Genomic DNA, 22,123 nt, shown 5'->3' on the forward strand with positions numbered 1-22,123 from the left:
GTCTATAACCTTTAAAGCAGTTGTAGAGAGACTTTGATGGTTTATGGTTTACTTTGATGGAGTTCTCCTATAGGTTTCTTGAATATAATACATTTTATTCATCTGTGATCAACAATAAACCATTACTGTACATATATTGAAAATAAAATGCGAGCAAAAATTAAGGCAACTAAAATGAAGTTCAGTAATGTAGCAGAACAACACAAAATTGGTACCACTATTTCTCTTTCTCCAAATGCTAGAAAAATAACAAGAAAAGTGCTTTTCAATAGCCTCTGAAAGAGGACAGTGCTGAATAACATCACACTTCTACAAGGTGGGAATTTCATTATTCCTATGGAGAGGGCCATTCTTCTCTGTGCAAGCGATTATTTATGCCTGTGCAAGCGATTATCAACAGCATGAATTGGGATTGGTACTTTTCAGACAGCTAGGACAATGCTTGCAGAATTGAAATAATGTGAGCCCAATCCTCCACTAAATATATTAAACTCACATCTTTGGGAACATGGCTCTCTCATAAAAGTTGGTTTATGCACATATGTCCTCAAATATATCAATATATTGCAACCATTTTCCTTTTTCGACTTGATACTTATGAATCAACAGCTTCCAGTAGAAGGAGTGTAGAGTGAACTACGGAATGACATATCTATTTTATGTACCTGTGGAATCTTGTAAAGACCTAAGACATCTGCCATGGATGAGGAGGTGTGAGAGCTAAGTCCCCCAATGACTCCTACTATTTTCTTCTGAATTCCACATATGTAGTTGGGGACAAAATGATGTGATTTAAAGAGCAGGTGCAGAGTGTTTTGATAGGTCATCCTTGAATCAAAATAGGTATCATAGATGTGGAATCCAAGCGTGACATTGGGCAAGATCTTGGGATTCCCATTGATCTCATCAACAGCAAAGACCAAGGCGAGGATGTGTTGGTAGAACTTTCTCATCACCCTACAAACAAAGTGTGTTACTATTTTATGGGGAATAAAACAGTGCACAACATCGAGATGTGAGAGATTCAACTGCCCCTGTTAAATATTCTTGTAAATATTCAAATTGCTTTATGCTTTTAAAGTTAATGTTTGGATTTCTCCTCCATCCAAGTCAGATTTTTATTTAGAAAGAAGAACTGTGCTACACGGCTATGCTACAGTTACTGAAATCAGTTCGATATCCATTTGTCAGTACGCAGCTGTTCTTAGCAATAGAAATTGCTATGAAATTAAATAAAGGAATTGGCAGCTGCCATTTTGAATATGAAGCATGCCCATTATTACTAAGCGTATTTAAAATGTATCCCCAATGAAAGGTTGCTATGATATATTACTGTGGGCAGGAGGATCAATGGGTAGAGAGCAAGTGGTGGTGATATGAAACTGAATCAGCTCAAACACAGTTGAACTTTCATATCTTCATCTTTACCAGCAGTGCGTCCACAACCAGCTATCTGGAAGAGCTTTTCAGTGTTGAATATTCTTTTGTCATCTGGCCAAGAGAGCATTTCTCTTATAAGGTTAGCAGCCTGCTGCTACGTCTTCGGAAGCACTTTAGAGATGGAATCAGTCTCAGACAGAATTGCATAATACTATGTAGCCTGTCAAATGGTATGCAGTGCACTCTCTCTTCTATTTTTGCTGGATCAGTTTTGATTATTGTGACCAGAGGATGTAGTGAATGCATTTGAAGAAATGAAGTTGTCAAACTGACCTCTTGACCCTTGCCTGTCTTGGCTTTTTAAATGGAGCTTTATAGGATTGACTGGCAGTGGCAGACTTGGGTACTATGACGCCCTTAGCGAGGATGAAAATTTACACCCATTTAGACCTTGCATTGCCTTCCCTTAGGAAGGAGTCACAAGGCTCTGGCAGGGTCCTAGAGTCCTTCCACCTAGTTCCTAAAGCTGAATAATTGCTAACTAGGCTTTGTGAAGGAGGCAGGAGGACTCCAGGACCTTGTCAGATGCTCAGGGCCCTCTCCTCAATCCCAGTGCCTGGCTTACCCGGCTTTGAGGCAGTGCTCCCATGGCTCTGTATCTGATGTGTGTGCACTGCTCACACAACCCTAATTCTGCCTCTTTGGGGAAGTTCAGTGAGTTATCTATGCTTCATTGGAGGATGGAGAAATACCATCCAGCTTGAAGCAGGTTATGGTGTGCCTCCTCTTTACTCTGAACCAAGAATAAAATATTCTTATAAATTCTTACGACTTTTTAAAAAAAATAAATTAAAAATATTTTTGCATAGCATTTTTTCCAAAGCAAAAGTACTTTCTAGGTGGATATAAATGTATAAAGCATAAAGGAAATAATCTTAAGGTCCATTTACTTACACTGGATTGTCAATAAAGTCGTGAGATGGGTGTTGATGGAAGGAAATGCTGGGGAATACGTAATACATATAAGACACTATCTCACCAATGATAAGGTCACCTGGTTCATACCACTCTTGTGGAATATGCACATGATTATTTCTGCTGCAATCAACAGTGTGAACTTGGGGCACCATATTGGGAAGCAGTAGGAGAAGCAGCAGCAACAACATCCTCATCACAAATATCCTTCTACACATGGACTCTCTACAATATTGTTACTATCATCAGCCTGACTTGAACAGGATGTATTTGGTGAGAGCCGACTTTGGCAGTTCTGTTCTTAAAGAAGCAGGATTCCACTTTCTTATTAACTTTATCACTGTTACTAAAAAAAATTAATTGAATGTGAATTAATCTAGAGTGATTTGAAACCTGACCTATACAATGAAAGAGGGAAACTGACTGAAATAACAGAGCCTGGCCTCCTCTCCCCTCCCTTACCATAGCTGTCAATGGAACGCTAGGGTGCTTTTAATCATTTCTGATTTAGTTTTTGACTCTTTATTTTTCATTATGTCTTCTGGTGCTTTGCCAGATGAATTGATTATAGTAATTTTAATAATTACAAGTCAGATAACCTTTTTTTGTTTTTGACTCTATAGTGCATCAGAAATGATTTCCAACGTAAACATATCTGTCACATCACACAATCCTAGATTAGGAGGAGATTTCTAAGGTCATCAAGTATTATCCGCTTGCTAATGCAGGACATCCATAACTACAAACAAAAACAAAAACACCCCACCTGTAGGCAGGCATCCATCTTTTTCCAAAAAAATCCTCTATCAAAATGTATTTAGAGGGGAGCCAACTTTATCCTTTCCCCATTGGTCTAATTTCCTACTGCTATTGGCTCTTACACTCGCTGTCATATGTAACATTGATTACAATTACTGAATCTTGGGAACAATGATGGAAAGGGTCCAAACCATATCAGGATATAGAGACCCTGGAGAACACAGCCGAACTGCTTTTGAAAGAGCACATATATATATAGTTTGAAGCAGAGTGGCATGCTAAGGAACAACTGTGCCATCCATCTTTTACTCTTGTAAGAAGTAGTAATTCTGAAAACTAGGTGGTGTATCACTGTCAGGCAGTGATAGGCAGTATTTTTCCCTCCAGATGTTTCTGGATTACAGCTTTCATCATCCATGATAATAATAGCCAATCGGAAGCTGATGTGAGCTGTAGTCCAGCAACATCTGGAGGGCAACAGATTGGGTACCCTTGGTGTAAGAAAGGTTTGGGCTGTTGAAAAAATGCCTCATGCTGAACTGTCAGGGCTTTGTTTGGATTTGGATTTGATATCCTGCTTTATCACTACCCGAAGGAGTCTCAAAGCGGCTAACATTCTCCTTTCCCTTCCTCCCCCACAACAAACACTCTGTCAGGTGAGTGGGGCTGAGAGATGTCGAAGAAGTGTGACTAGCCCAAGGTCACCCAGCAGCTGCGTGTGGAGGAGCGGAGATGCGAACCCGGTTCACTAGATTATGAGTCTACCGCTCTTAACCACTACACCACACTGGCTCTCTTTGTCAAGTATTTGAGCCCTCTGAGCCTGAAGCAGTGTCCATGGGAAGGTGAGTCACTGCCTGACTCCCTTTCCAGCCCCATGTCATTGCAGGTATCAGATTACAGAAGTGCAGAAGTCCCAGTTTATCCTCGGAGTTTGAAGATTATTATTATTATTTTTTGTAAGGCAGTTATAGAAACACTAAATGTGAAGAGAACTTTTAAGAAAGAATCTTATTTTAATACAGTTGAATAGTTAGACCAAAGAACAAACAAATATAGAAAAACCCTTCCCACTTAACAGTGACTAGATTTGTTCTTTAAAGGAAACCGACTCTGCCTCACAGTGCTACATAGATATCCCTTATTTCTCAACCTTTTGGCAAATAGTAGAGTTCTGTTTGGGTTCCCATTAGTTCAAATCATAGCTGACCCTCTTTTGTATTTTCATCCAATGGTAGGAAGAGTTTCAAAGAAATAATAATTATGCAAAAATCAAAAAATCATGAGATGAGCAGAGAAAGGGAAGGTCCTAGCTCTCTATCATCTTAGATGGCACAAAGTCGTGGGGAAGACGTAACTGAGGAGCAAATAGGTCTCCGACTACACACAATTTCCCCAGGCTAGTGCCTGCCTCCACTTCTTGCCTGATATTCCTTCCCAACAGCCGCAGAACATACAACCCAAACTGCCCAAATTCTTCCATAATTTGGAAGGAGACTTGGTTGAGTCTTGTGCATGGCCCTGATAGATTGAGCAATGCTCTCGCACAACATAAGGCAGCTTACACTGTTCCCTTTCCCCTTTTCTCTATCTGCAGTTTCCAATGCACCCCAACATCTGCTCATGAGTTTCAGAACCTATTGGGAAAGTGGATGCCGGAAAAGTAGAGTAAGGGATTCAGATTGTTGGATATGTTAGATTTCATCTATAGTTTCATTCATACACATAGTCCCAACTCATTTCTACCTCATATGTAACTATTTTGGATACCAAGAACATAAATGATAAGACAAGCTCTTTTGTTATTTTGACCCCCACATCTGACACTAGCCAGAAAGAGTACAGAGCCTAGCTCCCAACATAAACTACAATCTCTTCTGTCATTTATACATTGCTCCATATCAGTTGTTCTCTATTAATCAGTTCAGGCCTTATCACAATAATGTAGCATTTAGGGAAAAAGAGGCAAGCCAGCAAGCCAGTACTGGAAGCCAAGATGGAGAAAATCTCCACCATGTATTTTCTTCTGGTGCTCAGAGGTGCTACAGATATCACCCATAGTTTCTTCATATACATTATCTATCATGGGAATTGGGGTTGCTTGTGCGTAAACCTCCACCTACTCCAAACTGCGTGAAGCGGTTGCTCTTTCCCCGGCTGAGCAGCCCCCCTTGGGCACGACTGCTTCAGTCGCTGGCAGAATCCGTCAGTGGGCATTTCCTAAACTTCTTCCAACATAAGAATTCCTTAACGGACAGCCTCCTTCTTGCCTCTCTGCGCGGCAGCCTTCTGCGCAGAGTGGGCGTGCCTATCGGTGGTCCTCCACTCTCCTCACTGACCTCACTAGAAGAGTCTCGGAGCCTCTCCTCCGAGGTGCTCTCCAACCCTCCTTTCTTCCTGGTGTCACCTGAGTCTCCTTCCCCCGCGGGAGCCCTCTCTCCTCCTCTACTGGTTCCCTCTCCGGCATCATTGGGGAGCCTTGCCTCTCTAACTTGCTCCGATGTCAGTTCCCTGACATCCACCTCCCTCCCAGGGCCCTTCTCCTCCCCCGTCCGTTCTTTGGATGGTGACACCGGAAACCCCCGGAAAGAACTGTCCCCTCCATCTGATGACTCAAAAACCCCTTTCCATCTGCTGCCGTGCCTTTCCACCACCCAATCTTCCTCGTCGGATTCTTCTTCTTCGAGCAATTCTCCTCCCCCTCAGAGTCGAGAAATCCCACAAAATCTTCTTCATCATCTGTGGTGCCAAATTGCTCCTCCCAGAACCTCTCTCGGGGTTTGGGTTTCCTCGGGTACCTGCGATGGAAAGCCTCCTGCATATACTCATCCCCCAACTCCTCCGCTGGAACCCATGTGTTTTCTGCTTCTGACTCCCCCTCCCAAGCTACCAAATACTCCACTCGCCCTCCTTTCCACCTGGAATCGAGAATTTCAGCTGCATGCCCACTGAGTTCTCGTTCTTCCATCGATGGAAGCAAGGACGAGTCTCCTTCTTGGCCCAAACACTCCCTTCCCTCCCGGACTGGTGAGAGCAAGGACCTGTGGAATACCGGATGCAATTTCATGTTGGGGGGCAATTTGAGCCTAAAGGCTACCGGATTCACCTGTTGGGTTACTTCGAACGGTCCCAATCGTTTTGGCCGTAACTTCTTACACCCTCCTTTGAACGGCAACCCCTGGGTAGACAACCACACCTGGTCCCCCACCCTTATGGTTTCCCCTTCCCTGCGGTGCTTGTCCGCCTGCCTCTTGTACTCTTTCTTGGCTCGTTCTAGGTTGATCTTTAGCTGTTGGTGTAAAGCCTCCATCTCTTCCACAAATTCTTCCACCGCAGGAACACTCCACCTTCCCGCCCCTCCCCCAGGAAAGCTCTGGGGTGACACCCGTAATTAGCCATGAATGGGCTCATCCCCGTGGATACATGTTCCGCATTGTTGTACGCAAACTCCGCCAGTGCTAGTTTGTCCACCCAATCCTTCTCCCTGTCGTTCACGTAGCAACGTAAGTATTGTTGAAGTATGCTATTGGCTCTTTCTGCTTGTCCATTGGTCTCTGGATGTCTCGCCGTCGAGAAGCTCACCTCCACATCTAGCAAGCTCATCAGCTTCCGCCAGAATCTGGACGTAAATTGGCGGCCTCTATCGGATACAATCCTCAAGGGGGCGCCATGCAACCTGAACACATGCTCTACAAACAGTTTAGCTGTCTCTTCCGCCGATACCGCATGCGAGCATGCAATAAAGTGGCACATTTTGGTCAGCTGATCAACCACCACCATTACTGCCGTCTTTCCCTGGCCCTGGGTAAATCTGTCATAAAATCCACTGATACCACCTCCCATGGTCTCTGGCATGGGTAGAGGCTCCAGTAACCCCGCTGGCACTGCCCTCTCCCCCTTTGCTCTCTGGCAGTGCTGGCAGCCCCGTACATATTCTTTGACATCCTCCCTCACCCGTGGCCAGCAGAACTCCCTGGTAATCAGTAGCATGGTTTTGTGTTGGCCAAAATGCCCTGCTGTGGGGTTGTCATGAAGTTGTTTGAGTATTCTACTCCTCAACTCCCCTTCTGGTATGTACAGCGCACCCTTGTAGTACAAAGCCCCATCTCTTTCCTTAAAACCCCCTTGACCATCTCCTGCATCTAGGATCTCCCTGATCTTGTTCTGAGCATACTGGTCTTCCCTTGTCAACTCCGCTAGCTCTTGTCTCCTTACCAACATTCCTGCACACACCCATCGGTCCTCAAGTATGACATGCCGTACTTCCGGCACTCCCTCCCCTTCCGAGTACTCTGGTTTGCGTGAGAGAGCGTCCGCCCTGACATTTTCCTTTCCCGGCACATACCTAATCTCAAAATTAAACTTATAGAACTCCTGTGCCCACCGCATCTGTCTTTGGTTCAACACTCGTGCCGTTCTCCAATATTCCAAGTTCTTGTGGTCAGTGCACACTTGGATCTTGTGTTGTGCACCTATCAAAAAATGTCTCCAGCACCTGAAGGCCTCGTGAATTGCCAGCAGTTCTCGATCATACACCGTATAGTTTTGTTCTGACTTGTTCAGCTTCCTTGAGAAAAAGGCGCACGGCTTCCACACTCCCCGATCTCCCGGCTGGAGCAATATGCCCCCCACGGCTCTGTCTGACGCATCCATCTCCAGTCTCATTGGCTTTCGCAGATCCACATGTAGGAGTTGTTCTTCCGAGGCGAACGCCTTCTTAAGTTTCTCAAACAACCGCTGTGCCTCTCCCGTCCATTCAAACTTCTTCTTGCTGCGAAGACAATCCGTAATAGGTGCCGTCAAATGGGCAAAGTTCTTGATGAACTTCCTGTAGAAATTCCCAAACCCCAAGAACCTTTGCACGTCCTTCCGGTTCTTGGGAGGCTTCCATTCCAGCACTGCTTGCACCTTACCCGGGTCCATGGCTAAACCTTTGTCCAACAGCCTGTAACCCAGGAACTCCACCTCTCGGGCATGGAATTGGCACTCCTCCAGCTTAACCCACAATTGGTGCTCCTGCAGTCTTTTCAGCACTTCCCTGACGTTTTTCACATGCTGTTCCTCGTTCTCTGAGTAGATCAGCACGTCGTCCAAGAACGCCACGCAATTCTTGTACAGCAGTGAGCCGAGCACGTGATGCATAAATCCTTGAAAAGTGCTGGAGCTGGATTGTAATCCGAAGGGCATAACTAAATACTCAAAGGTCCCCAGAGGAGTGAACATGGTGGTTTTCCATTCATCCCCCTCCCTCATCCTTATCAAATTGTACGCCCCCCTCAGGTCCAGCTTGGTAAAAATCTTTCCCTTCCTTACCCTTGTCAAGATGTCGTCAATTCTGGGCATAGGGAAGGTCACGGGTTCCGACACCCAGTTTAAGGCGCGGTAATCAACTACAAGCCTGGGTTCTTTGGAATCTCGTTTGTTCACAAAGAACACTGGACTACCTCCCACCGCCCTGGACTCTCATATAAACCCTCTGTTCAGGTTCTTGTCGATAAACTTGCGCAACTCCTGCATCTCTCTATCTGACATGGCGTACAACTTCCCCACTGGCAGCTGTGCGTCTGGGAGCAGGTTGATTTGACAGTCAAAGGGCCTGTGGGGGGGGTAGTCTATCCGCCTCCTTCTCACTGAAAACTTCTTCTAAATCAGCATATTGAGGTGGTACCCTTCCCCTCTCCCCTACCACCATCCCTGCCACTCTGGCTACTGCCATCCTCGGGCTTTCCCCTCCGTGACAGCACTCTACGCAGTGGGCAGACCCAAAGGTGACTGTTCGCTGATGCCACCCCACCACTGGGTTGTGCAGTGCTAGCCAGCTCATTCCCAGTATGATGGGTGGTCCTGCTAAGGTGGCTACATGGAAGGCAATTGTCTCTGTGTGTCTGGACACTGTCATTCTCATGGGCGGGGTCTGGTGGGTTACTTCCCCTCCCAAGAGTTCTCTCCCATCAATGGTTGTCACTTGCAACGGATGTTTTAGCGGCACCACCTGGAGCTGGTGTTCCAGTGCAAAGTCCCTGCTAAAGAAGTTACAAGAGCTGCCTGAATCCAGAAGCGCTTTCACCTTGATCGGGTGTCCGTTTGGGAGCTCTAGCAATTGGGGTTGCTTGTGTGTAAACCTCCACCTGCTCCAAACTGCGTGAAGCGGTTGCTCTTTCCCCGGCTGAGCAGCCCCCCTTGGGCACGACTGCTTCAGTCGCTGGCAGAATCCGTCAGTGGGCGTTTCCTAAACTTCTTCCAACATAAGAATTCCTTAACGGACAGCCTCCTTCTCGCCACTCTGCGCAGCAGCCTTCTGCGCAGAGTGGGCATGCCTATCGGTGGTCCTCCACTCTCCTCACTGACCTCACTAGAAGAGTCTCGGAGCCTCTCCTCCGAGGTGCTCTCCAACCCTCCTTTCTTCCTGGTGTCACCTGAGTCTCCTTCCCCCGCAGGAGCCCTCTCTCCTCCTGTACTGGTTCCCTCTCCGGCATCATTGGGGAGCCTTGCCTCTCTACCTTGCTCCATTGTCAGTTCCCTGACATTATCCAAGTTCATTTACACCTCATATGTAACTATGCTGGATATCAAGAACATAAATGATAAGATAATCTCTTCTGTTACTTTGACCCCCACATCTGACACTGGCCAGAAAGGTTATAGAGCCTAACTCCCAACATAAACTACAATCTCTTCTGTCATTTATATGTTGCTCCATATCAGCTGTTCTCTATTAATCAGTTCAGGCCTTATCATAATAATGTAGCATTTAGGGGAAATGCTTTGAAGCCCTAAAGGGCTCCTGAAGGAGCGTCTCCACTCCTATCATTCTACCTGGACACTGAGGTCCAGCACCGAGGCAGAGGGCCTTCTCGGTAGTGGTGCCCTCCCACCAGATGTCAAAGAGAACAACAACTACCAGACTTTTAGAAGACATCTGAAGGCAGCCCTGTTTAGGGAAGCTTTTAATGTTTGATGTATTGCAGTATTTTAATTTTTTTTGGAAGCTGCCCAGAGTGGCTGGGGAAGCCCAGCCAGGTGGGCGGGGTATAAATAATAAATTATTATTATTATTATTATTATTATTATTATTATTATTATTATGAAAAAGAGGGAAGCCAGCAAGTCAGTACTGGAAGCCAAGATGGAGAAAATCTCCACAGACACCATGCATTTTCTTCTGGTGCTCAGATATCATCCATAGTTTTTTCATACACATTATCCCAGTTCATTTACACCTCATATGCAACCATGCTGGATATCAAGAATATAAATGATAAGAGAATCTCTTCTGCTATTTTCATCATTTCAGGTAACTAGCTTTCTTGAAAAACCACATGGAAATTACCATGCCAACAAGTCTAGAGCGTAAATATAGAAATGACAAACTATACTGTTATTTACATCTTTCTCCGTATCAGCTGCTCTCTGTTATTCAGCTCAGGCCTCACCACAATAATGTAGCATTTAGGGGAAAAGATGCAACCCAGCAGCCCAGCACTAGAAGCCAAGATGGAGAAGATCTCCACAGCCACCATGTATTTTCCTCTGGTGCTCAAGTATGTGGGAATAAAGGAGAACCAAACACTGCAGAAGACCAGCATGCTGAAGGTGATGAACTTAGCTTCATTGAAGCTGTCTGGCAACTTCCTGGCTAAGAAGGCCACAGTGAAGCTGATAATGGCCAGGAAGCCCATGTAGCCTAAAACACCATAGAACATGAGAACTGACCCCTCATTACATAAGTATATAATTTCTTCACTGCTTGAGTGCATGTCCACATCTGGGAATGGGGCAGAGGTTGCCAGCCAGAAAACACAGATTCCCACTTGAAACACAGAGCAGGAAAGGACAATGGAATAAGCCAGTTTTTTGCCTACCCACTTCCTGATTGTGGAATCTGGCTTGGTAGCCATGAATGCCAAAACCACTGATATAGTTTTGGCCAAGATGCTAGAGAGGGCCACAGAGAAGACAATGCCAAAAGCCGTTTGTCGGAGTGGGCAGGTTGCCTTATTAGGCATTCCAATGAACATCAAGGAGCACAGGAAACACAAGAGGAGGGAGATGAGGAGAATGTAAGTGAGGCTTCTGTTATTGGCTTTGACGATGGCAGTGTTCCGCTGCTTAATGAAAATGCCAAGTACCATAGCTGTGATCAGAGAGAATAAAAGTGCAGAGAAAGTTGAAATCATGGCCAAAGTTTCCCCAAAGCCTAGGACATTTGGTTTCTTGGGAATGCACTCATTCTGCTCTTCATTTGGATATTGATCCGGAGGACATCTGGCACAGGTTTCCAACCCTGAAAAAAGGTTGCATGACAATTGGATACAATCCAGAATATGCTTAAGAGTGTTTTTTTTTTTAAACTCAGGAGACCCCTTACCATAGTGTTTCCCAAAAAGGAAAAGTTTCAGAACGTCTAGTTCAAATGCTTGTGCCCTTGATGCTTTGAAAATAAAGTTATGCATGAAATCTTACATTTCATATATGGGGAAACTATTATTTTGGTGGTCCTCCTCCATTTTCTTAGAACCACAGATACTTCATGATGAAATCAGAGAAATATTACAGCTGAAATCTTGGAAGCAAGAGGGGTGATTTTTATCAGATTTTACCACTGACCCCAAAGAGCCTGGGTCTCAGAGAAAAACTGCCACTTCTATTCCATCCTCCCTTCCCCAAAACTTTAGTGTTGTCTTCCAGGACAAAATGTATGTACAGTGGTACCTCGGGTTAAGAATTTTTTTCATTCTGGAGGTCCATTCTTAACCTGAAACTGTTCTTAACCTGAGGCACCACTTTAGCTAATGGGGCCTCCCACTGCCTCCATGCTGCCGCCGCACGATTTCTGTTCTCATCCTGAAGCAAAGTTCTTAACCTGAGGTACTATTTTTGGGTTAGCAGAGTCTGTAACCTGAAGCGTCTGTAACCGAAGGTACCAACTGTATGAAATTTATGTCTTGTTGCATCAAAATGGACTTGAGGTGAAGCTACACTAGTGGTTTATAAAGTTAAAATGCATTATTAAAATGTGACACCGCAGCAGTGAGCCACCAGCAATGGGAAACTGCATTAAAAATTATGGAACATTATATTTAATAACGTCTAAAAGATCAATGTAGATACAGTGATGGAAAATCTTTACATTACAGATAAAGTCACATTCTGATGGTTTACTCCATAGAAGGTTAAGATAATTCCTTCATAGTGGCAGTTTTTACTGAGACTGAAGGGAAATTATTCTACTATTTTTAATAAACAATATAAATTGAGGCCATATAGAGCAAGCCCCATTGCCCAGTTGTTCAGAATTTACTATAATAGCTTGTATATGGTAATATGGCATCTCTCACCCTTCTCATTTGAGAACATCCCACGAGGACATGGATCACAAGCATAACAACAGAACTTCTTCCCCTGCTTCTTTTTCTTCTCATAACCAGGACGGCAGTTGGCATTACATAAGGAAAAGGGTGGCACCTATCCAAAGGGACACAAAGGGATTAATATCTTTTTTAAAAAAATAAATAAATTATTGACTATTTTCACATAACAAATTATTCCAACAATTGTATTTCCCCCAATTTTCCCCTCCCCATCTCCCCCACATACCCCTCCCCCCTACAACATCCCTCTGCTCCCCTTTCTGATTTGTGAACACATATTATTCTCTGCATGTTATAAAAATTTAAAATTCTCTAAATTATCCATCTATTATATTAACAAATAAATTCGTGTATGTTTATTCAAAACCTGCCAAGGAGTTCAATTCATATTCTTGTTTCTTTAAGTACTTTGTAAAAGGTTTCCATTCTTCTTTGAAGTCAAAGTTGTACTTATTGCGCAGTTTCTGTGTCAACTTTGCCAGTTCCGCATAGTCCATCAATTTCTCTTGCTACTGTTCTTTTGTTGGGGTTTCTTCATTCTTCCATCCCTGTGCTATTAAGACACTTGCCGCCTTTGTAGCATACATAAATATGTTCTTCACTTTCCTTGGCAGGTGTTTCCCTACAATTCTTAAAATCTATAAATTTTAAATCAGTTTTCCACAATCTTTCCCAATCTTCAAGCAATATATTATGACCTATAACTTGTGCCCATTTGATCATGACTGATTTCACCTCCTCATCTTTTGTTTCCCATTCTAGCAGAATACTATATGCACCCTTAAGCAGCTTTACCATCCCTGCCACAACTTCCTTTTGAAATCTAGATATTGTATAACTAAATCCTTTCTTATTGTCTTCTTTGTATATCTCGTGTAGTTGCCAATAGTGTAACCAGGTCTGAAAATGGTCTTTTATTTCCCTGTAATCTCTTAATTTCCATTTTCCTTCTTGGTCCTTTAATAAATCAGCATACATGAGCCACTTTCCTTTTTTACCGAGTGGCTGGAGCAATAAAGCTTCATGTGGTGAAAGCCACCAAGGAGTCTTCTGTTCTAATAAGTCTTTATATCTTTTCCATACTCTCATTAGTGATTTCGTAATTATATTGTTATAAAAACCTTTATGTATTTTCCCTTTCCCATACTTTAAATATGTGTACCATCCAAATCTGTTGTCATGTCTTTCCAGATCTAATGCTTTTTGCTTTTCCAACTTTATCCAGTCCCTGATCCATACCAGGCATGCAGCCTCATAGTATAATTTAAGGTACGGGAGGGCAATACCACCTCTTTCTTTTGTATCTGTTAGTATCTTATGTTTTATCCTTGGCCTTTTGTCCCTCCCCAATAAACTTGGAAATTTCCTTCTGCCATCTTTTAAAACATTCATCTTTCACAATTACTGGGACTGACTGGAAAAGGAATAGCATTTTTGACAACACAAAAAAAGCTACAGTTCTAAGCATCATACAAACACAAGAAGATTACAATGTTCATACCTAGATTGACCAATGCTACAACCATCATCTGATTCTACTAATTGTTATTTTTTTTTTTAATGGAAATACAGCTTTGTGCCCTTTGCTTCAGGGATTTCACTTGATTTCCCCTTAGTGAGCTTCAAGGAGTTGGGATCTGAAGGTAGTGAAATACTGTGGTTCTGCTCATATTTGGACAGTCCCTACCACTTATACCATTGGAATAAAGAGAGCCAACACTAGGGTCTCAAGCAGTAACAGGAAAACTCATGAAGATTACAATGTTCATTCACAAAGATACAGTTAGTGTAGCATTCTATTGAATGCCACTAAACAGAGAGCTGGGGACGTGGGTGGCGCTGTGGGTAAAAGCCTCAGTGCCTAGAACTTGCCGATCGAAAGGTCGGCGGTTCGAATCCCCGCGGCGGGGTGTGCTCCCGTTGCTCGGTCCCAGCGCTTGCCAACCTAGCAGTTCGAAAGCACCCCCGGGTGCAAGTAGATAAATAGGGACCGCTTACTGGTGGGAAGATAAACAGCGTTTCCGTGTGCTGCGCTGGCTTGCCAGATGCAGCTTTGTCACGCTGGCCACGTGACCCGGAAGTGTCTCCGGACAGCGCTGGCCCCCCGCCTCTTAAGTGAGATGGAGGCACAACCCTAGAGTCTGTCAAGACTGGCCCATATGGGCAGGGGTACCTTTACCTTAAACAGAGAGCTGCCTTGTGGATTTCACAAACAAGCATGTAGGATGACACTCTGATCGACAATGCTCTTTCTTAGTTTGACATGTCTTCTTTGCACACTGATCTTTTTTGTAAAAATGGTTCGTTTTATAATTACTAATAGAATTATTAGTGGCAGCATTATTAGTAGTGGCAGCAATAGTTGGGCAGCACTAGTCAAAACTAGACAAGCCACCCCTATGTGCATTGATGTCCTTACCTGAGTGAAGGCTCTGTGCCATTGAATTCTGTTCCCGTTAATGGTGAGCTCTTTTCCAGGAGGGGCCTGAGGATCCAGCCTTCCGACTTTGACCCTGACATAGGAATTATTTGGGAAAGTGACCAGGTTTGTAATATCAAATCCAGCTGCTAATTCTCCATGTTCATCGAATGTAATTTCATCGCCAGCACTGTTGTTGAATGAGAGCCTCTGCAGGAATGAGTGCAGCTAGGTGGAAAGAGAATCAAAAGTTCTATGTAGTCTTGTAATAGCCTTACTAAGACAATTCAATAGTTTTCATGGAAAAAATTAAGTTCTTTTCCTCCAGGAGTTCACCACTTCAGTTCCCAATGGAGGGGACCCAAATTTCAGCAGGGAAATCATGAATCAGTGTAAACTCAACAGTCAGGAGATACGTTTCAGAGCAGCCTTTGTTAAGATTCAATATATAAAAGGAATTTGAGATGACGGGCACGAAAAGAGCCAGGAGCTCTTTTTGAGCAGTCTTGTGTGAGTATATGTTCCTGGGTAGTAGGGAATATTTAGGACACACAGTAGAGCAGTGTGCTATTGATCCCTCATATGGAAGTCCTCACCTCTAAAGCGAATATGTTCTAGGTGGACTTGTGAAGGGGCTCCCACAGCAATCAATGGCACATTGGCCACAACATTTGCCACACCTCAAGATGTACTGGACTCTTCCACTAGCCATTACATATCCAGCACAAGTGAAGGGCATCAGCTCTTGGCTACAACATGTCACACCACTGTGCTCTACACAGGGCATAAGAAATGAGAGGGGCTTTATTGAAGATATACAAAATGTCCCAAGAATTCATGTTCTGCTATAAGAAAGGCCGCCTGCCACTGAAAAATAATCTTTACTTTGATGGAAGTCAGGCAGGGTAAGTTCAAGCAAATATTTTCTAGAATCATAGGATCATATAATTATAGAGTTGGAAGGGATCACAATAAAATTAGTTAATATTCATTTTGTTGTATTAAGATTTATTATTTTATTTATTATAAAGAAATCACAACCTATATTGTACATCAATGGAGTGCATAACACTGAGCAGGTTGTAAAGACTTTGTAAGAGTAAACACTACCTGCCAAGGCTCTACATTCTGAGGAAAGAGTCTGTTTCCGTCCATTGTCCTTTTGCAGATGGCTTCAGATGAGCACGTAATATGTAAGGCATGTGCCAGAGCATAGACAGCATTATAGATACTGTAGCTGTGGCCGGTCATGCTCATTTCAAAAAATGGTGCAGGAAGGCTCTCCAGCATCTCCTCTCCAGTACATGTACCCATAATGAGTGCTAATGCAGAGGACTTTGAAACTGAACAAAGAAATGATTGTTCCCAGAAATTCTTTATGAAACCATCTGCATCTTGTCCAGAAGGCTTTACATCCTGCAGAAAGTCTGAGAAGTCTTGAATCTCCTTGGAGTGAATTGTAATGGATATAGCACCTTGGAGCATTTGTATATTAGGGTCAATCAGTTTTCCTACAATATTTGATATGAAATCTATTTGGGCTGCTGTAATCCATACTTTCCCTTCATGTTCGTTCCTCACAGATTGAGGAAGAATTAGCTGAATCATATTCCTTGCAATAAAAACAGACGTAAGCCATATAATAGATGTACTTTCTGCATATATAACAATCGCATTTGCTTTGCTTTTCATTAAAGTTTGTGAGAAAAGCTTTGATTGATCTGCTATATCAAATATTCTACCGCTGAATTGCAGATAGTATTCCGTTCTTTCTGTGAATGCTGAACAGATTGCATTCTTGAAGAGCATTGGTTCAATGGTCTTCAAGAATTGTTCTCCAGCTTCATTAGCTGGAGTGATGAGCCCAACCCATTTCCATCCGAAATGCAGAAGTAACTGGATAATTCCCTTGTACTGAAGATCTTCATTGGGGACCATGCGATAAAAGGAAATGAATTTGATGTGATCATTTATGGCCGGTTCAAATGAACCATATGAAATCTGAAAAAGAAAAAAGCCAAACTTTTCCATGTGGAAACAAGAATCCACAACACACTCATTTATCTAATATAAATCCTATGGATTCCATCTTTTCTAATCTTAGAGAAAGGGCCACCCTCCCATTTACCTAGAAAAAACGCACAAAGCAAACAATCTTGCTCATTTGTTTATGTAGATACTGATTCCTATTATTGTGGAGTCATCACAGTACACATGGATTGTGTCAAAGTCTGGAGAGCATTTATCCCTGCTTGTTTCCACATACGGCTTGGATAAATGAAAAAAAAAAAAACTTGATTGTGGAAATGGAGGGAGACAAACCATGGATCATGTTCTTTTGGTCTATAACCTTTAAAGCAGTTGTAGAGAGACTTTGATGGTTTATGTACTAAGAACTCTCATGGGAGTTCTCCTATAGGTTTCTTGAATATAATACATTTTATTCTTCTGTGATCAACAATAAACCATTACTGTACATATATTGAAAATAAAATGCCAGCAAAAATTAAGGCAACTAAAATGAAGTTCAGTAATGTAGCAGAACAACACAAAATTGGTACCACTATTTCTCTTTCTCCAAATGCTAGAAAAATAACAAGAAAAGTGCTTTTCATTAGCCTCTGAAAGAGGACAGTGCTGAATAACATTACACTTCCACAAGGTGGGAATTTCATGATTCCTATGGAGAGGGCCACTCTTGTCTGTGCAAGCGATTATTTATGCCTGTGCAAGCGATTATCAACAGCATGAATTGGGATTGGTACTTTTCAGACAGCTAGGACAATGCTTGCAGAATTGAAATAATGTGAGCCCAATCCTCCACTAAATATATTAAACACACATCTTTGGGAACATGGCTCTCTCATAAAAGTTGGTTTATGCACATACTAATGTCCTCAAATATATCAATATATTGCAACCATTTTCCTTTTTCGACTTGATACTTATGAATCAACAGCTTCCAGTAGAAGGAGTGTAGAGTGAACTACGGAATGACATATCTATTTTATGTACCTGTGGAATCTTGTAAAGACCTAAGATATCTGCCATGGATGAGGAGGTGTGAGAGCTAAGTCCCCCAATGACTCCTACTACTTTTTTCTGAATTCCACATATGTAGTTGGGGACAAAATGATGTGATTTAAAGAGCAGATGCAGAGTGTTTTGGTAGGTCATCCTTGAATCAAAATAGGAATCATAGATGTGGAATCCAAGTGTGGCATTGGGCAAGATCTTGGGATTCCCATTGATCTCATCAACAGCAAACACCAAGGCGAGGATGTGTTGGTAGAACTTTCTCATCACCCTACAAATAAAGTGTGTTACTATTTTATGGGGAATAAAGCAGTGCACAACATCGAGATGTGAGAGATTCAACTGCCCCTGTTAAATATTCTTGTAAATATTCAAATTGCTTTGTGCTTTTAGAGTTAATATTTGGATTTCTCCTCCATCCAAGTCAGATTTTTATCACTAGAAAGAAGAACTGTGCCACATGGCTATGCTACAGTTATTGAAATCAGTTCGATATCCCTTTGTCAGTACATAGCTGTCCCTAGCAATAGAAATGGTATGATATTAAAGAAAGGAATTGGCAGCTGCCATTTTGAATATGAAGAATGCCCAGTGATGAGCTAGCAGTGATGATGGTAAAAGGGCTTTCCTCCCATTATTACTGAGCACATTTAAAATGTATCCCTGAATGTTTGCAATGTACTTTAGACATGCCTTCCATTTTGTACCATTCTTCACTAAAGCAGCGCAAGCTGGGCTTCATTGCTCTCCTCTCTCCCCTTGCATACTCACAAAAGTGCCTAAGTTGTAGGTGATGCAGAAAATGGAGATTTGAACCCAGAAGGTTGCCATGATATATTACTGTGGGGAGGAGGATCAATGGCTAGAGAGCAAGTGGTGGTGATATGAAACTGAATCAGCTCAAACACAGTTGAAGTTTCATATCTTCATCTTTACAAGCACTGCGTCCACAACCAGCTATCAGGAAGAGCTTTTCAGTGTTGAATATTCTTTTGTCATCTGGCCCAGACAGCATTTCTATTGTAACGTTAGCAGCCTGCTGCTATGTCTTTGGAAAAACTTTAGAGATGGAATCAGTCTCAGACAGAATTACATAACGCTATGTAGCCTGTCAAATGGTATGCAGTGCACACTTTGTTTCATTTTTGCTGGATCAGTTTTGATTATTGTGGCCAGAGGATGCAGTGAATGCACTTGAAGTTGTCAAACTGACCCCTTGACCCTTGCCTGTCTTGGCTTTTTAAATGGAGCTTTATAGGATTGACTGGCAGTGGCAGACTTGGGTACTATGACACTTATTGCAAGGCTGAAAATTTGCACCCACGTAGACCTTGCATTGCCTTCCCTTAGGAAGGAGTCACAAGGCTCTGGCAGGGTCCTAGAATCCTTCCACTTAGTTCCCAAAGCTGAAAAATTGCTAATTAGGCTTTGTGAAGGAGGCAGGAGGAGTCCAGGACCTAGTCAGATACTCATGGTTCTCTACTCAAGCCCAGTGCCTGGCTTACCCGGCTTTGAGGCAGTGCTCCCATGGCTCTGTCTCCGATGTGTGTACACTGCTCGCACAACCCTAATTCTGCCTCTTTGACTGGGGAAGTTCAGTGAGTTTTCTATGCTTCATTGGAGAATGGAGAAATACCATCCAACTTGAAGCAGGTTATGGTGTGCCTCCTCTTTACTCTGAACCAAGAATAAAATATTCTTATGCCTTTTTTTTTTAAAAAAAATATTTTTTCATAGCATTTTTCCCAAAGCAAAAGTACTTTCTAGACAGATTCTAAATGTATAAAGCATAAAGGAAATAATCTTAAGGTCCATTTACTTACACTGGATTGTCAACAAAGTCGTGAGATGGGTGTTGATGGAAGGAAATGCTGGGGAATACGTAATACATATAAGACACTATCCCACCCATGATAAGGTCACCTGGTTCATACCACTCTTGTGGAATATGCACATGATTATTTCTGCTGCAAGCAACAGTGTGAACTTGGGGCACCATATTGGGAAGCAGTAGGAGAAGCAGCAGCAACAACATCCTCATCACAAATATCCTTCTACACATGGACTCTCTACAATATTGTTACTATCACCAGCCTGACTTGAACAGGATGTATTTGGTGAGAGCCGCCTTTGGCAGTTCTGTTCTTAAAGAAGCAGGATTCCACTTTCTTATTAACTTTATCACTGTTACTAAAAAAAGGAATTGAATGCTAAATAATCTAGAGTGACTTGGAACCTGACCTATACAATGAAAGAGGAAAACTGATTGAAATAAGAGAGCCCGGCCTCCTCTCCCCTCCCTTACCACAGCTGTCAATGGAACACTAGGGTGCTTTTAATCATTTCTGATTTAGTTTTTGACTCTTTATTTTTCATTATGTCTTCTGCTGCTTTGCCAGGTGCATTAATTATAGTAATTTTAACAATTACAGGTCAGCTACCTTTTTTGTTTTGTTTTTGACTCTATGGTGCATCAGAAATTATTTCCGAAGTAAACATATCTGTCACATCACACAATCCTAGATTAGGAGGAGATTTCTAAGGTCATCAAGTATTATCCGCTTGCTAATGCAGGACATCCATAACTACAAACAAAAATAAAAACACCCCACTTGTAGGCAGGCATTCATCTTTTTCCAAAAAATTTCTCTATCAAAATGTGTTTAGAGGGGAGCCAACTGCATCCTTTCCCCATTTGTCTAATTTCCTCCCGGCCCTTAATTTCGCTGTCATATGTAACATTTATTACATATCATGGGAACCATGATGGAAAAGGTCCAAACCATATCAGGATATAGAGACCCTGGAGAACACAGCCGAACTGCTTTTGAAAGAGCACATATATATATAGTTTGAACCAGAGTGGCATGCTAAGGAACAACTGTGCCATCCATCTTTTACTCTTGTAAGAAGTAGTAATTCTGAAGACTAGGTGGTCTATCACTGTCAGGCAGTGATAGGCAGTATTTTCCCCTCCAGATGTTTCTGGATTAGAGCTTTCATCATCCATGATAATAATAGCCAATTGTAAGCTGATGTGAGCTGTAGTCCAGCAATATCTGGAGGGCCACAGATTGGGTACCCTTGGTGTGAGGAAGGTTTGGGCTGTTGAAAAAATGCCTCATGCTGAACTGTCAGGGCTTTGTTTGGATTTGGATTTGATATCCTGGTTTATCACGGCCCGAAGGAGTCTTAAAGCAGCTAACATTCTCCTTTCCCTTCCTCCCCCACAACAAACACTCTGTCAGGTGAGTGGGGCTGAGAGACTTCAAAGAAGTTTGACTAGCCCAAGGTCACCCAGCAGCTGCATGTGGAGGAGCGGAGATGCGAACCCGGTTCACTAGATGATGAGTCTACCGCTCTTAACCACTACATCTCACTGGCTCTCTTTGTCAAGTATTTGAGCCCTCTGAACCTGAAGCAGTGTCCATGGGAAGGTGAGTCACTTCCTGACTCCCTTTCCAGCCCCATGTCATTGCAGGTATCAGATTACAGAAGTGCAGAAGTCCCAGTTTATCCTTGGAGATTTGTTCTTTAAAGGAAACCGACTCTGCCTCACAGTGCTACTTATATATACCTTATTTCTCCGCCTTTGTGCAAATAGTAGAGTTCTGTTTAGGTTCCCATTAGTTCAAATGATAGCTGACACTCTTTTGTATTTTCATCCAATGGTAGGAAGAGTTTCAAAGAAATAATAATTATGGAAATATATAAAAATGATGAGATGAGCAGAGAAAGGGAAGGTTGTAGGTCTCTATCATCTTAGATGGCACAAAGCTTTTACATTGTCTGGGGAAGACATACCTGAGGAGCAGATAGGTCTCAGACTACACACAATTTCCCCAGGCTAGTGCCTGCCTCCACTTCTTGCCTGATATTCCTTCCCAACAGCCACAGATCATACAACCCAAACTGCCCAAATTCTTCCATAATTTGGAGGGAGACTTGCTTGAGTCTAGTGCATGGCCCTGATAGATTGAGCATTGCTCTCGCACAACATAAGGCAGCTTACACTGTTCCCTTTCCCCTTTTCTCTATCTTCAGTTTCCAACGCACCCCAACATCTGCTCAGGAGTTTCAGAACCTATTGGGAAAGTGGATGCTGGAAAAGTAGAGTAAGGGATTTAGATTGTTGGATATGTTAGATTTGATCCATAGTTTCATTCATATACATAGTCCCAAC

The 22,123-nt window shown here is 42.8% G+C and overlaps 1 protein-coding gene across 1 annotated transcript; it reads right to left on the reverse strand.

Annotated features, from left to right (window-relative positions):
• Positions 1 to 602: 602 nt before the first annotated feature.
• LOC144325283 (vomeronasal type-2 receptor 26-like) lies at positions 603 to 18,171 on the reverse strand. Its single transcript, XM_077918034.1, has 6 exons — positions 17,920 to 18,171; positions 16,015 to 16,905; positions 14,905 to 15,132; positions 12,453 to 12,579; positions 10,501 to 11,398; positions 603 to 957 (listed from the first exon to the last, which is right to left on the reverse strand). Exons 1-6 carry the CDS (start codon positions 18,079 to 18,081, stop codon positions 603 to 605), a joined length of 2,661 nt encoding a protein of 886 aa, XP_077774160.1. The 5' UTR covers positions 18,082 to 18,171.
• Between the last annotated feature and the right edge of the window lie 3,952 nt (positions 18,172 to 22,123).

Source organism: Podarcis muralis, chromosome 13 (genome assembly GCF_964188315.1).
Source record: "Podarcis muralis chromosome 13, rPodMur119.hap1.1, whole genome shotgun sequence".
In the NCBI taxonomy this organism is placed as follows: Eukaryota; Metazoa; Chordata; class Lepidosauria; order Squamata; family Lacertidae; genus Podarcis; species Podarcis muralis.

What these genes read in the sequence shown, in the direction of transcription:
- LOC144325283 (XM_077918034.1), bottom strand. Translation starts at nt 18,081, where the DNA reads ATGACCTACCAAAACACTCTGCATCTGCTCTTTAAATCACATCATTTT. An exon ending in GTCTTTACAAGATTCCACAG is followed by an intron (nt 16,906 to 17,919) that starts GTACATAAAATA and finishes TTTCTTTTTCAG; the next exon opens with ATTTCATATGGTTCATTTGA. An exon ending in AGAATGTAGAGCCTTGGCAG is followed by an intron (nt 15,133 to 16,014) that starts GTAGTGTTTACT and finishes CTTTCCACCTAG; the next exon opens with CTGCACTCATTCCTGCAGAG.